The following is a 16,540-nucleotide window of genomic DNA, read 5'->3' as shown; positions in this document are numbered from 1 at the left end:
TATATTCATAATGATACTATGAGTGCTAGGGCGTCTCCAAGATATATTTTAGGGATACTGCTATACAATTATAACCATGTCTTTGCTCAAGGAATACAAAACACTCATGCTTTAGGGCCTGGTGCAACGGTCCCTACTACACTAGCATTACGAAAGAAAAATTAGTAAAAAATAAAAGCAATAGTTTAGGGAGGTACAGAACTGGATAAGCATATATTTTATTTTGTATAAACTTGTTTAAATACAGGGATGCTACAAGAAACTTGCAGCAGGATATACATATTCAATTATGTAGTTTTAGACATTTTACACTTTATCATCTAAATTTTAAAAGGTGTCAGCATTTATAAAGGGTATAATCTTGTAAATTAGAAGGAAAATGAAAGCATTGGAATTATTGATGGTATTTAATAAGAAAAGGTACTTTAACAAATTGATTTTATCTTGTATATTTCAAAAAAAAAAAAAAATTGCATATTTCGCACAAAGATGAAAATTACTAAAATATACATAATAATATTCGAATATAGTTAAATGAAGAAGATAAAAAGAAAATAATAAACAGTTTAATTGATTATTTTTTTCCCCTTGATAATAAACAACCTTCAATAGATTATTTCATTGCACTAAAATATTGGAATTTTAACCTTCCTTAAAAGCGAACCAAAAAACTGGAAAATAAAAAACTATACCAACTTGTAAACCAAAAGAGGAACATTTTATTATTCACCAAAAAAAAAAAGAGGAACATTTTAAATATATATATATATATATATATACCAACTTGCAAGAGAGGGTCAGCACATTATTTAAGACATTCAGTGTAGGTGTTATCTACATTGTTCTAAGGACCATGTGATCCCAAGACTTTTGGTATACCCTACACCCTTGAAAGCTAAAATCAAGCAAATATTTTATGTACATTTAGAAAAGTACGTAAATAACTAAATATTTAACTAATGTAACAAAAATAAATAAGTAAATAAATTGGGGGAGCAATATATGGCAGTAGATTAATTGAATAGCCAGAGGTATATAACTTATTATTAAATTGGCAATGTTGTTTAACCATATTTGCCCCTTGGAATGTGCCACAAATATCAAGCTTTGATATTTTGCTTGTCATCGGGCAAGAAATATATAAATTGAGTTTTTTTTTTTTTTTTTTTTCATTTTTTTTAGTATTAAAAAAGTAGGCACTCAGTATGATTATCAGGAAAATGTGGTTTGTTTTGAGTTAGATGAACAGAATTTAGATTGGCAAAAAATTGTTATATTATTGGCCAAAAAAGGCAAATATAGGAGATTTTAGAAGATGTCAGCGAAAGCTCAATGGTGCTTCTTTTCAATTTCTATATATACATTGACTTTATTAGTGGCCGTAATTTAATAATGACAAATAAAAGATGACTCATAATAACTAAATTCCAAAAATAAAACAAAAATTCAAATAAGACCGTCAGGTCCGTCAAATAATATCTGATTAACATTTTAATATTTCTTTCTAGTAGATAAGGTTTCAATTCCACAATGCCTTTGGAGCATTTTGTAATGTTATAAACTTGAAATATAGCCATAGAATAGCCATCAAAATTATTTATGACATAATTAAAATAAAATATATCAGAATTAAAAGTTGATATTAATTTTATTAATTTAAACATGACAATTAGTCATTTCAGAAACAGAAATTTGGATAAATATATGCCAATATTGAAAGTTAAAAAAAGCAAGCACAAATAATTTGTCATTTTTTATTATTATATATATATATATATTTTTTGAAAAATTGTTGTTCCGTGTTGTGAATAGTAGTTTTGACAGTTAAAAATGTAAAAACAGAAATCGATCACACACGAAGACCAGCGGCAAAGGGCAATTCGGTCAGAGAAATCAAGATTCACAGATACGGACAAAAAAATTGGCAAGCTCGTAATTCATGTAAAAAACCAAGGGTATTTTACGCAGAAGAGAGAAAATGCGGATATTAAATTAGATTATTCAATTTGTTTATTTTTGTCTATAAAAGAAAAAATAAAAAAATATTGATATTTATTGATTTTAATTTAATTTAGGTGATGAGGATGATAGAGAGGCTTGAGGTAGCTCTTCTATGGCGGTGACTCTCATACACTCTTCTCTCTACCACACCTAAATCTTTGTCTTCTCTATTACCTTTTTCCGCTCATAAGCTTCCATCGGAGGGCTTCACCGGTCGGCGATCGGAGCTCCGTTTTCCGACGGCGGAGTCGTCCTTTTTTTTTTTGTTTATTAGAGCGGGCGACTCGACGACTCACTCTTTTGTTCATTTTTTTTTTTTCTTCAATCTGAATCTTTGATGTCCTGTTTTCTTCTTCGTTCTCAACGTAATTGCAGAAAAGCGAAGCTCAAAGCGGAAAGGTAAAGCCGCGTTTGGGTGACTTGTAATACATATTAACGAAAAGGGGGAGAAGGGGAAAAAAAAAAAAAGAGGTGAAAGGAAAATGAATGGGAATGTGGATGGAGTGGTGGTTGGGAATGGTGGAATTGGGGGAGTGGAAAGTGAGTACATTAGGAGGCACCACAAGCGCGAAGTGGGTGATAATCAGTGTAGCTCCGCTCTCGTCAAGCACATCAAAGCCCCTGTTCATTTGGTATATCTATGTATCTATATGTATCTGCCTGTATCATGTATGTGTATTTGTGTATTTGCATGTATGTGTTTGATTGTTTGAAGATTTTGTTCTGTGGATTGCATTCGGTTTTTGTTTCTTTTTGTATCTGATTCACCTATTGTCTGCGTTTTACTGATTATAAAATTTTGTGTTTGGTTTTTTTTATTTAGTTTTTATTTGTGGTTTTTCCTTGTAGGTGATAGTAAACGATGTGGTATTCGTTATGTGGGATTGTTTTTTTGATTAATTTTTCTGAAGTTTGACTCAGTTTTTGGAGAGTAGTTGATCTCGATCTATGATTTTTTCTTATTGGTTTTCTGGTTTTATTGGGGGGTTTAAATCTCATGTTTTCTGTGTTGATAATCTCGACCACTTTTGGTTCTCTAATCTTTCTTTTTTGTCTCGGTGATGTTTTTGGTTGCTCAGACAATTATGGAAAAAAAACAAAAAAACAAAAAAAAAAAAAAAAAAAAGCGAAGAAGGAAGGGGAAAAAGTTGTTTTTATTGTCTCTGTTGTTAAACTTTTTATTCGATTTCGAAAAATTAGAAACCGACTAGAATTGGAAAGTGTGAAAATCTCCTAAATTGATTGGAAAGATTTATTTAGTTAGCTGCTGGGGGTTTAATATTTTGTTTGGAGCTTTTTGCCTTGAAAGGGAAACACATGCTTCTGAATTTATTTTTCACTTCCTGACCGAATTATCCAATTTATTAGCTCATTTTGTTAGTGTAGCCATAATGAGTTTTGGTTACAGACTAAGTTTCTTAGTTCCTACGGTTTTAAGGCTTTCGTGAACTAGCTTTTTTGTTCTGCCATATGGGTATTTGGGAAGGCTCTGTTTAGCACCGCTGGTCGATGAGGAAAGGTAATGAGTATCAAAGCTTTGAATCTTGAGATTCTCATTGTGAATGATTGATGAAAAGACGGGGAAGTCCAATCAAATGGAACTAACTGGTACTCTCCAACTTGAAATTTGTATTTGGGGGAAGAGGAAAAAAAAAAAAAAAAAGAGAGAGAGGAAATGTTTCCTTCTCTTAGGGTGTACTTTGAGACCTCCACCCACTGGAAAATTAGTATTTGCAAGCTGGGACAATTGACAAAGATAAGTTAGTAGAAACTGAGGGCTTGCATGATATGTTTGTGGAGATTTGACAACTAAGTGGTTTGTTTGCTTTTTATTTTTTTGCTTTTTATTTTTTTTAAGACGTGATTTTATTTTCTTTCATCAGGTTTGGTCTCTGGTGAGGCGCTTTGATCAACCACAAAAGTATAAGCCGTTCATCAGCAGGTGTGTTGTGCAGGGAAACCTTGAGATTGGAAGTCTCAGAGAAGTAGATGTCAAGTCTGGGCTTCCTGCCACTACAAGTACCGAAAGATTGGAACTTCTTGATGATGATGAGCATATCCTCAGGATTAGGATAATTGGCGGGGATCACAGGCTTAGGGTATGAATGCTTTTTTTGATAATTTACCCATTGTTTTGACTACACATGTCTAATCGTATGATTTTTCTTGAATAAAGTTGTTTGGACAATAATGATCTTTGTATATTATTTTGAAAAGTTAACATATGCAATTGATACCATGTCATTAGCTAGATGCAGGCTATTGTTATTGGAAGCTATGGAAACTGGTTATTCTGTGCCTCTTAATAGAGAATCTGCCAGAATTGACATCTGGAAATTAGCAGCTGAGCTGATAGCTCTGGTGAAAATATACATTTTTTTGAAACCTTTGATTCTTGCCAATTAGAAATTGCCTGCCTTAACCTCTTCTGGACCGTTTTAAAGTCTTCCTACAATTTTTTTTATCTTACATTGTTTCAAATGATTACAATTAGTAATGAGTACTTGATATCTGTAGGTTATAAGTGAGGTGATTTTACTCAACTGACAAAGGTTCATAGCCCAGGATATTTAAAGTGAGTCTGCTCTTAAAACTTAGGGATAATAATTGAGGGATTTTTAGGATCAGGTGTTCTGACTTCCAGTTCTGCTGGATGTGGTTCATGTTTTACCTGGTTAAATCCAAATTGGACTTGGATTCATATTATCGCAGCCAGTGGGATAATTTTTTGCGCCTCTACCTTATATATAGTGTTTTGCATTGATGAATTAATTCCCAACTTATGTAATAACTGAGCCAATGCCGTGATACTCTTAATAGAGCTTTTTAAAATTAATCAGATTGAAGCTGGATTTAGCTGCTTGTATTTTTGTTCTATGAATTAGTTGTATTGCTCACAAGCTGCCTACAACAGATTGACTCATATTGTAATTTTGATTTTCCAGAACTACTCTTCAGTCATCTCTCTCCATCCAGAGATTATTGATGGAAGACCAGGGACATTGGTGATTGAATCATTTGTGGTGGATGTGCCTGAAGGAAACACCAAGGATGAAACCTGCTACTTTGTCGAAGCCTTGATCAAGTGCAATCTCAAATCACTTGCAGATGTCTCTGAGCGGCTTGCAATACAGGACCGGACTGAGCCCATCGATCGGATCTGAAACTTGGAACTGAGAACATACGGTTGAGGTTGAACTGTCATGGATGAGGCTTCCGAGGCTTTCGTATCTCGGAAGCTTTGGAGACGGACAGACAGTAGTATGCCTCCATCTTTGTACACGAGCGTAGTCAGTCAGCCAGTTGCTCTTTGTTTGCCGTGTTCTATGTCTTCCTTTTGAATTCACATTACTGGATTTTCCGTCTTTAGTAGCTCAAGAACCACAGCTTTTATAAAAGGTTTCAAGTCCCTTATTAAATTAAGTTAAAAAAAAAAAAAAAAAGACTAGGGTCTCTTCTTCCGCATGGTTTCCAGGGTTTTGTCCATGGTGGTATGCTTTATGGTTGTATATATTTATATATATGCAGGAAAAAGATGGTTCTGTCACTTTGTATATTTTTGTTTTCATACTGTAGCTTTTGGTAGCGGAGTCCTTTGATAAAAATAGAATAGTCAAATTTAAGATAGATGTTTGAATTTTACTTCTTTTCTAGATTCAATAAATTTTCTTATCCTCTTTGATATTTTCCATAAATAGTTAGGGAAATAAGGAATTCAACAATGGAATGGTCAAGCGGCAGAGTCTACTAATGTCGGTCCTGGAGGTTGCCGTCAGGACACCGCTGAGCGGTTAGGCCTCAAGCCTCTGCCAATGATGACCACCAAAAAGGAGTTTCATATTAAATATTTATATTTCTTTTATTGCTCTTAACAAGGGGAAAAAAAAGAAAAAAAAAGAAAGGAAAATAATTAAATATAAGATCAAAATGATTGAAATTACAATGCCATGTATTATTATATATGTAATGAAGAGGACCTTCAAAAGAAGATTGGGATTTTTGGATTTTGGGGCAAGGACAAAAAGCCACTTGGGGGCGGTGTTGGTGTTTGGCGTTTAGTGTTAATGTAGAGGGTGAAGGTGACCATTGCCATGTTCCACATGGAAAAACGGAGTTCGTTTGGTTTTTATCTTTAAAACACATTCCACGTCAGTTTCCTAATCCCCTATTCCATTTCATATTTATTGGTGTATGAAACCGCGTTTCATCTCTGATTGGAAACTGAAGATAGATCCAAAAAATTAAAAGCTCGACTTCTGGTTGGCTTTTGGAGATTTAGAGCAATAACCCACCTCATTAGAATTAGATTTTCAACTTGCTTGCTTGGAGAACTTGTTTCCAGGTAAGCACCAGACTGTCTTAGATGAAGAAATAATGATTACTTTAGTCGGTTGGTTTTTTATTTTTATTTTTATTTTTATTTTTTTTTTGTTTTGTTTTGTTTTGTTTTTTTTTTTTGGGTTTTTAATATATTCATATATATACCCCATCTAAAACGAAGTAATCAAGATTCAAAACAAAAGTTAGAAAACGAAGTTCCATATGCCTTATCCAATTATTAATAACTCATAATTCTCTTGAAAAATACATTTTATGATATAATTTTCTTGGTTTTCATTTTGTTATAAGAGCTAAAAACCGTCTCAAACACGCAAGGAACTTATTATGTAAGCGAAGGCATATTAATCATCATCCTATGTTTTTGATTTTGTTTTTTTCCTTGTGGGTCCAGGAGAGCTTCCTATTCTTTTGAAATTAATAATACGGATAAACATCTCATTAGCAGTCAAAGGTTACACAGTTTGCTCGTCCTCATCCTCAAAGAGGGTCTCTAATTCGATCAACAAATTAGAGTTTTTAGCACCAGGGTCAGTACGCGGTACTCAAGGGACATTGGCATAGAATTTGAGGGTAACGATTTTTTGTCACAAAATACAAACACATCCGATGTTGGTTTGCTATTCTCAAAAAAATCGAGACGAGTCAGCATCAGAGAACAAAATGAAAATATTTTAAGGTTCCATTAGGGGCCAACCCCAGTTTGTAACAAAAGTCATGGGACCATACCACATCTCATGCCCACTACTTACAGAATCTCATTATCAAATTTCAAGAAAAAAATAAAATGAAATAAGGAATATGAGATTTCAATAAGTAGGCTTATATTGTCCATAGGCATTTCCCTCACATTGCAATCTCAACTCGTTGGCTCCAATCTAGTAGATAACTGATTTCAAACAGATGGATTTCATTTGGAAGGATGCGTTATTGCATCTGATCGGGACGATAGGGGGCCACCATTGTCTGTGGTGGTAGGCTACCCTGGCTTGGCAACTGCATCATTCCAGGGCCAATTTGAGGAGGCACAGTCCCAGGCGGTGGCATATAAGGATGGCTAAGCATCTGTCCTGGCATCGACTGAGGTACTGCTGGAACTGTTGAGCCCCATCCAGCTGAAGGCTGAGGCATCACGCCCTGCTCAGCTGGAGCAAACTGAGGACCAGCGTACTGTTGAGTTGGAGTCACAGCTGGAACAGGCTGTTGACCCAAAATAGAGGGCTGCGCGTTCACCATGGGAACGTTAGGGATTGTATAATCTCTGCTCCGATCATTGTTGACCTGTGTTTGTCATCATATATAAGCTCAGCAATTTAGTTCTTATTCATCTTAGCATCAAATAGATTAAGTGCTTTACTGATCTCTGTTACTAGAACCCCTTCCCTCCCCCTTGGGAAACAGATGCACAAAATAATATTCATGACTGCTAAGCTCTAGACAAACTGTGCCAACTTTAAACAGAAAGAGATTTCAAAATATGAGTGAGAGTGTGGGCTGTATGGCCAAGAAGCCAGCCCTACAAGAATTTCACTCACCTTAATACTGAGGTCTGTGTGGCGTGAATATGAGATATGGAGCTTGCAAAACCCTCCATCATAAATGCAATGTCCTTCTAAGGCTTCTTTAGCAACAACAGCAGTTTGAACATCTGCAAATAACACCATGAAGAATGAAATAACAATATTTACAACCAACACAAGGTGAATTAATTAGACATGCAGATCAGAGTTTCTACTTTTGTAAACTTTTATAGAAGGAATAACTAGTTTACATAAACGGGGACGTGGTATTACCAGGATACTGAATCAAAGCCTGAACTCCTCCATTCTTATCAAACATGGCAATCTTTTGAACAGTTCCAAAAGCAGAAAAGACCTGACCAGAGGGACAGAAATGAAGTCAGTTTATGTCCACTAAGAAAGTTTTTAACTGCTTCAAGCGAATGAAAATACCATGTGTAAAACATCCAAGGTGACAGCATACTGCATATTTTCAATCGATGCAAGTAGCACGTTGCTCTCAGGTTCTAGTTTCTTTCCATCCAAACCCACAGTGAACTGCAATAATGATCAAGTAATACTAATCAAACTACAAAAAATAGAATACCATTGACAGACTTCAGAATAAATATTCAAAAATCTCAACATTCTTTTAGTATCATTAGAAATATACCATCTTTCAAATAATGTGCAACAAACTATATATAAAATGCAGCTTTAATATGCCGAAGGCAGCATCCAATCTATATTGTTATAAATTAAAGAAAACATGTTTGATGTATTAATGACCCAGATTCACTTTTCCATGACATTCCAAAAGCATCAAAACATCATTTAACTATAACCAAGTGCAATGTAGGAGAACTCAAAGAATTGGAGATTGTTGACCTTTGTACATATATTAAATGTAACTAAACGGCCATGGCATAAACTTTTTAATTGCTACCAGGTATAATAACATGCACCATACCTGACTACTTCCATCTATAGCTGATGGAGCAACAGGAAGGTAAGGATTAGTGTAGTCCCTGAATCCACAATTGCAAATCATATAAAGTAAGAACATGATTAAAGTTAGAAAATAATATATGAAAGCATGTCACAACCTTTATTATGTTAGAACCAGATACAAAACCAAACGAACATAAGGAATACCTGCTCCTGTGACTTTGAAATTTCACACTCAAATCTGTATGTCCAGAATATGTGATCCTAAGGGTACATGGTCCAACATGCTCTGGAAGCAGATACCTGATACCCAAAGCAGTTAAAATAAGCAAATCATTAAGCAGCTAAATTTGACACTAGAGAAACAGAATAAAACTGCTGTGCACAAGTAATATACTAGGGATACCATTTAATGGCCCTATACTGGAATGTTTATGTAGAAAGAGTGGTCTGATTGACCTATAACATATAATAATGCCAATTTTGTTTTTTTGAAAATAGTGACGCAGAAAAGTTAAAGATCCATCAGAATTCAAATAGAACTATGCCATAAATAGTCTAAAGGATGACAGGCGACTGGACTAAACAAAGGTCCACCACCATTACTGTTATATGGCCCACAATAGTTGGACATAATACCATGTCAAACAAGTAATACAATTGTCACCTAGGGATGCTTCTTCCATCCAGGGCACTTTTTGCTGAAGTGGCGGTTTCTGCATCTGAAAATTGCACTAGTGCCTGAAGAAACAGCATATAAAGTGAGCCCATAACAAAGCTTTAAGAAGGGAACCAACAAAAGAATAAACATACAATCAGCAAATGTTGACCTGGAATCCAGCTGTTTTCTCGAAGGTGGTAATCTTATGCACAAATCCAAAAGCGGAAAATACCTGCACAAATGGAATAACCATAAGAAACATATACAGAGGAGATATCTTATAACCTTCTACGAAGAAATTTCAAGTTACAAATCCTTCAAGAATTATAATAGGAAATTGGGAAGAACGACTGGGAATCCAAAATTTGCTTATATATATATACTAAACTTGCAACAGTAAGATTCTATCATCTTGACATACTGCTTTTAGTTCTATATAGAAAAAGTTTAAGCAAAATTTGATAATAAAAAAGAGCAATATAATTAAGAAACTAATAATTTAGATACAAGGTTTTCGACTGCTAGGGAGATGCTAGCTATACCCTTCTAGAGTGCACAGCAAGTGGTACAAAGTTTAAAATATAGCACTCCGCATAAAAGCTACTGATTATTATAAAGATATGAAGTACTAATAAAGAGGGAAAAAAGGCAAAGCATCTCTCAAGACCTTGACTTTTGGTATAAAATGCAAGATTATTCTGCTTTGTCATTTATTTCTATTCAACAGTAATTAAGCTTCAATACAGTTTCATGAACAAGCCTTGTTATGAATGCCATAATTCTACACTTTCATACAGTTTCATGAACAAGCCTTGTTATGAATGCCAATAATTCTACACTTTCAGTGCAGTTACTTGAAACATTGTATGACACAAGTTTGTACAGATGTGATGCAAGAGGAAAAATGAGGGTCACACAGCATGCAGAAATGAAGGGAGAAGGATGCACAGGAGAAAAAGAATTGAAAACATCCTAATCAATTAGAATGGAAGGAGTGGGATATTAAGGAGGAAGAGTAGGGAAGAAAGAGGCAGTGTTAAGAGAAGGAGAAAGGAGACAAACACACATGCGCTCTTTCTCCCGATGCACTAAGCTGCCATCGAAGATATTGCCTTCACATGGGCCTGCTGATCCAGTCATATTGATGTCAAACAAGAGCTTTCCAAAACATGACAAATTACAATTTTATAACCCAAATACAATAGCTCAATGGCCATTTCCTTACAATGACAAGTAAACCTCTAGTAATTGTACTAGGGCAGCATGTAATTTCACTTACCAAGTGCAGAACATCAATGCTCACAAGGCGAGCATCTGCACCCTCTATTGTTACCAACAGTACATTTCCAGCAACATCCGCAGCAGTTTTGTTGTTTACTATTTCCTGCCTATTGGAATACTGTAAGTAGACAGTTTTTCCCCGAACTTGAGCAGGCTCCGAGGATGAGGCATAAAAAGTTATCATTGCAATAGCTTGATTTAAATCTGCCTAAAGATGATTAAGAAATAAAGGTACAATAAAAACATATCATTACTTGATTACAGTAGAAAATGTTTAAAGAAAAAAATTGTCAAAATTACACTTACAAATTCAATAAATGCCTGATTCCTATTTGCTCCAACATTGCACTTTGTGTTCACAACTTTACCAAACGGCTTCCCCAGTTCGATCAGCTCCTCCTCCGCGCACTCCCACGGCAAGTTTCTCAAATGAAGCACCTTGGATGGTGGTTGGGTGTAGCGGAACTGTGGCTGACTAGACACGGATGCCATTCTGCAAAGAAGCCCACCTAAAAAATTAATCTTTACCATACAAAACCGAAACACCAAGCTTCATGTTTATATATCATTAGCAAGATTAAACAAAAAGCAATTATCAGAGAAAATTAGTGTTCAGAAAAATACTCCATTAATATTTAGAAAACCGTGTCGCACGCGAATATAAAAATATATGTATACGCACATATCATAAAAACATTTAAGAACGAAAATTTATATATAAAGATTCGACATTTAGCAAATAACTTACAACCCAATTCCCAAACAATTCGAACCTCAACTGAAAAGTCAAAAGCACTTGTGATACAAAAATTCAGACCAGAAATTTCCTTAAATTATTAAAAATTCAAAGCAGAAAAAAAATAAATAAAAAAACACCACTCTATGACAATACACAATATAGAGTATGCGATTGTAAAAGTGTTTGTTGTATAATTCACAGACAGACAGATTAGGACGGCAAGGGAAATTAAGAAATATGCAAAAACGGGGAAAGAAAAAAAAGCATTAAATTGAAACAGAAACAAATTCTAGGGCAAATCTGAAGGAAAAAAAAAAATTAAGGTGGGAATTAATACCTGGCAGATTGGACAGGGCAAATCTTTGAAGTTCGAGGGTATAAACTCAAAATTAGGGTTCGCAGAAGACGGAGCAAACACAAACCACTCGCTCTTATCGTTGTCTGGGCCTCTCGGCTTTTTTTATTTTTTTTTGTGATTTGCCTTTTTGGTGGGGTTGGATCGGCGTATTCAGCAGACCGCTTAGGTTAGACCAATCTGATTATACCGCACTGAGTGCGTACTTTAGCGGCATATAAAGGATAGTAGTAGAAGGTACTTTTTTTTTCGATTTTTTTAGAATTTTAATTATAATTCTTTTTTTTTTTGAAAAGTCACTTGTTTTTGAACGCATATTCAATCTATTACAATGTATTATCCAGATAGCATACGGTGTTGATGATTTTTTTTTTTAATTATCATAAAAAAATGTTTACAAAATATACCAACATGCATCTAGCCTTTAAAAAAAAAAAAAAGCGTTTAATGATAAATACTTATGAATAATGCATCATTAAGTGATAGAAATATCATATTATTATTATTATTATTATTATATTATGATTATTTTCTCTCTCGATTGCAATACAATCCTAATTTAAATGGGATAAGGAAGGGTAATTGGAATTCATAACTTAACCATATGAGTGTGAGAGGCGTGTTAATGGATCAATCTCATTTGTCACATATCATTAATTTATATTTAACTATATTCATCTTATTTAAATTTTATTTATTTATATTTAATTTATATTAAAAATAATTTATATTAAATTTTTAACTAATAAAATAAAAATATATTATTTTGCCATATTATTTTGATATCTTTAATATTATTCCATAATTTTCTTATTTTTTCTTTTCCTGAATAGAACATTACCCTTTACTTATTTGCTGTAAAAATATATTATTTCCTTTTATATAAGATTTTTAAGATAACAATCTAAAATACGTCTATTTAATTTAACATTTTAAAAATATTTAAAAGTTTAAAAGTTTAAAAATTTAAAAGTATTCGATTTAGATTTCAGAAGAATTTATACAAGTTCAATGATATTCAATTTAGATTTTAATGGATCTTATAAAAATTTATTAAAATCTAGGTTTATTTAATTAATACTTTGTAATTTTTTTTTAAAATATAGAATTATTTAAAAAATCTTTAATTTTAAAATATTTTAAAAAATAATAAATTTTAATGATTTTAAAAATAAAATTATGAAAAAATTTGTTAATATAAAATACAGCCTTAATCATAAAATTTTTATTGAATTTTTATAAATATCTTAAGAAATTTGTATAATTCTATAACAATCCATCAAATCTTTTAAAATTTAATATTCATTTTAAATTCATAGAACTTTAAATTGAATATATATCCTAAATTTGCCATTGCCATATGTTGGTATGAAATAAAATTTTAAACATTATGGATACCAAATTGTTCAGCAACTACTATGACAAACGGCTTGTAATTTCATAGGTATGGAGATGGCATACTAGTGAATTTTAAAACCATTTACCTTAATGGAAGCAACATACAACTGTTCGAATTGAATTGGCACAATTAGATCGATTTGTTTGGCTTACTCAATAAAGAATTTCATCCGTGGTCTGCATAAATATTCGTATAAAGAAACTTACATATTAGGTGTCTAACTTTTCGGGTAAACGAATAAATTGAAAAAGAAAAAAAAAGAAAAAAGAAAAAGAAAATTAGACAGCTAGATAATCGTCATTTATGCATATTCCCAGATCATAGCGTGCAAAAAAGACAAAATATAAGGAAAATGAGAAACCAATTAATTCTCTCAAGAGCTAATTAACTGATACAAGAGAGTAAATGGTTATGATAAGGACCCCTTTTTTTTTTTGGGTAATAATGGCTGTGATGAGGATGGAATAGCTTCTTTATTTTCCTTTTCAATTCCACTTAAAAAAATAAATAAATAAAAATAAAACTAGCAATAAAACCCCAAACCAATTTTGTTTTAATACAAACCTCGTACAGAAGCACATGGTTAATCTTCTAATCATCTGAATTATCTCTGTTTACTGTATTCCATAGCATTGCCAAGTTAAAAAGAACTACTTCCATAATGACAAATGCATATCAAGGTTTTGATCTGAATTCCCTACAAAAAATTAAGTAGTAGAAATATAGGTATAATTCAATGTTTGCAAATGTGATCGTAGCTAGATAATACAAAAAGCATAAATTATTCTTGAAATTGAAAAAAAAAAAATATATATATATATATATATATAGATATAGAAAAGAAAAAAAAAGGCCCAAAATCTATGCAAACACGCAGGTTTTTGAAAACAATGTTTTAAATTATGATTACTAAACCACATTTTGATGAGTCTGGCCAATAAGGACATCTTTGTAAGGAGTTGGAAGTGGTAGTGCTACTTTAGGTTCCTCAGCAGCTATATGCTTTTTTATCCTCCTCTGATCTTCTAGTATGAGAGGGACTTGGCCGTCCCTCTCATTGATTAGTCTCTCATGTGCTCCTCCTCGAAGTTTTTCCAGCCGTAGATCATCAACCTGTTGCATCTTAAAGACTTTTACCACATTCATGAATCCCCCTATCACAAACAACAAGCTCCCAAAGATGCCAACCCATATCCAACACTTCCCCTGCATTTTCACAAACACAAAACTTCTTTTTGTATGATACAAAAAAATTATATATATATATATAGTATTGGATTCTCAATTCCTCAGCATTGCTGACCTATTTTCTATATAAACCAGAATTAGTCTGATTGATGGTAATTATTTACCAGTAGTTGGAGACCATGATGGTTGAGACCAGCTTGTTCATGGGCATTGAGAATGGCACCCACCAAGAACAGAACACTACCTGTTAAGAAAGGAATGTGGACACCTTGTTGTAAGATTTGGACATGGCCATCAGCTCTCTCGTAGATTTGGCACGAGTTGTGGATTGATCCAACCACCCATAGAACAGGACCAGCAATCAGCATGTTTAATGCATGTTTTTCTAACTTAGACTGTACTCGTCCTTTATATTCCTGCAAATTTTTACCATTTATTAGCGGATTCCTTATGACAAATGTGAATAGACTTCAGATACATGTAGCAGTTTCTGTTTAAAGATACATGTAGCAGTTTCTGTTTAAAGATACATATTAATCCAATGAGAGGGACACCTATATAGAAGGAAAAAGACAAACATTTATGTCAAGCGAACAACCTAATTAAGATATTTTACCCAGAAAAGAAAAGAAAAGAACATATTAAGATCCTTTCTCCATATACAAGCGGTTTGTGTTATTTTAAGCAAATGAATCACAAATGCTTCTTAGATTAATTTGCTTCTTTTTCTTATATAGGACCTACTTTGGAATGCCATAAAAATACCATAATGTACATATGCATCCCATGACAAAATCTATAGTATATTTCATCAAAAAAATAAAAATAAAAATCTATTGTATTGTTTTACATGTACTATAATGTTTAGCAAATGATCACTCACGCACCATTAACATACAGATGGGATTTCATATATTAAAACCAATTATGTTCCATGGTAATTAATCAAAGCTCCTTGCATTTTTATTTTTAAAATCAAATTACTGTTTCCCTATTGTTAGAAATATATATATATATATATATAAAACTTCACTATGCGTATATAAACATTAGTCTACAAACACAATATGAGCATTTCATACCAGACAACATAATATTCAAATGAATTACCTGAATGAAAAGGAAAAGAACTCCAAGGAAGAAAAGAAGGGAGCCCAATGCTTGAAGCAGAGGAACGGCGAACTCAACGAGAGCAAGCTGTATATCAAACTCCATCAACGTCAAGCGGTAATCGATCCCAGCCAGATGCGCAAGCAGATCATGCAAATTCACCATCATTATAACCACCAACGCTATCATCAAAAGAACCAGACCCGATTTCGGCTCCTTCGATAGCTCGGCCACGAAACCACCGAGAAGAACCACCGTGGCGAACACATAAAGCCCAGCGTTCATGTACTCCGTACGGTTCCGAGACAGCCTTGGTCCGTACATTCGGACCTCTCGAGCCGAAGCTAGCTTCACCATTATTAGCTCTTCCAAAACCCCAAAATAAAAAATTAAAAGAAAAAAAAAATTAGAAAGCTAGCGTTGGGAGAAGATGAGGAAGTGTTGAAGTGGAGTAAATACTGGGTGATGGGTGTGGAGACTCAGCGAGCGAATCACTGACTGTGGGGTGGGGGGGTTCTGCGGTGCGGCCACGTGTCCTCCTGCATGTTCAACTCTCTGAACTTGTTGACACGTGGAACTTGTTCGATTTGGTCCAAAGCTTTTGAACGACATTATCAAAGCCAGCGTATGGTTGAGGAGAAACGGATAACACGACTCAACGACACTGTGTTGGTCTAACTTTCATTCCTTTTCTCTTTCTATTTGGATATGTAGTATTTTGACCAATTACATTTCATTGAATAACCCGTGCATAAATGGTGAACACCATAGTCTCTGGATACTTAAAAGTGGTTTTCGACCATGTATTACAGCTAATAATATGAGACTGAACGATACCACCTTCTCGACAATTCTTAATGCATGCGCGCGTTTGGGGTCGCCTGTTGATGGAAAGGAGGCTCATTGTTTGATCTTGAAATCTGGGTTTGAGAGTTTTGAGCTTTTGGCATTCGTTATACTTTCTTTGCCCCTTGCTTCTGTTGGGAAAATATCATGGATAAATATATGTAAATACATGTGG

General features: G+C 33.8%; 3 protein-coding genes across 6 annotated transcripts; 1 reads left to right on the top strand and 2 right to left on the bottom strand.

Moving 5' to 3' along the window:
- The first annotated feature begins 2,061 nt into the window (after positions 1-2,061).
- LOC107414601 (abscisic acid receptor PYL8) lies at positions 2,062-5,628 on the top strand. Its single transcript, XM_016022744.4, has 3 exons — positions 2,062-2,633; positions 3,885-4,100; positions 4,947-5,628. Exons 1-3 carry the CDS (start codon positions 2,484-2,486, stop codon positions 5,163-5,165), a joined length of 585 nt encoding a protein of 194 aa, XP_015878230.1. The 5' UTR covers positions 2,062-2,483; the 3' UTR covers positions 5,166-5,628.
- Positions 5,629-6,993: 1,365 nt separating this feature from the next.
- On the bottom strand, positions 6,994-12,084 carry LOC107414600 (polypyrimidine tract-binding protein homolog 2). 3 transcript variants are annotated; one of them, XM_025072233.3, is made up of 11 exons: positions 11,805-12,084; positions 11,035-11,237; positions 10,727-10,936; positions 9,617-9,679; positions 9,454-9,527; positions 8,994-9,089; positions 8,809-8,866; positions 8,292-8,396; positions 8,133-8,214; positions 7,875-7,987; positions 6,994-7,620 (listed from the first exon to the last, which is right to left on the bottom strand). In XM_025072233.3, the coding sequence occupies exons 2-11, from the start codon at positions 11,218-11,220 to the stop codon at positions 7,267-7,269; spliced, it is 1,341 nt and encodes a 446-aa protein (XP_024928001.1). In that variant the 5' UTR covers positions 11,221-11,237; positions 11,805-12,084; the 3' UTR covers positions 6,994-7,266. The 3 variants fall into 3 exon arrangements, with proteins under 3 accessions (XP_024928001.1, XP_015878229.1, XP_024928002.1); XM_016022743.4 differs by having other exon boundaries at positions 11,035-11,221; positions 11,805-12,078; XM_025072234.3 differs by lacking the exon at positions 11,805-12,084 and having other exon boundaries at positions 10,727-10,932; positions 11,035-11,174.
- Positions 12,085-13,933: 1,849 nt separating this feature from the next.
- Positions 13,934-15,964, bottom strand: LOC107414567 (uncharacterized). Of its 2 annotated transcripts, none has more exons than XM_016022703.4 (3): positions 15,520-15,959; positions 14,574-14,825; positions 13,934-14,427 (listed from the first exon to the last, which is right to left on the bottom strand). In XM_016022703.4, exons 1-3 carry the CDS (start codon positions 15,874-15,876, stop codon positions 14,131-14,133), a joined length of 906 nt encoding a protein of 301 aa, XP_015878189.3. In that variant the 5' UTR covers positions 15,877-15,959; the 3' UTR covers positions 13,934-14,130. The 2 variants fall into 2 exon arrangements, with proteins under 2 accessions (XP_015878189.3, XP_048325514.2); XM_048469557.2 differs by having other exon boundaries at positions 14,288-14,427; positions 14,654-14,825; positions 15,520-15,964.
- Positions 15,965-16,540: the final 576 nt, after the last annotated feature.

Source organism: Ziziphus jujuba, chromosome 8, assembly GCF_031755915.1.
Source record: "Ziziphus jujuba cultivar Dongzao chromosome 8, ASM3175591v1".
Taxonomy (NCBI): domain Eukaryota; kingdom Viridiplantae; phylum Streptophyta; class Magnoliopsida; order Rosales; family Rhamnaceae; genus Ziziphus; species Ziziphus jujuba.
This window is presented reverse-complemented; position numbering and strand designations above follow the sequence as displayed.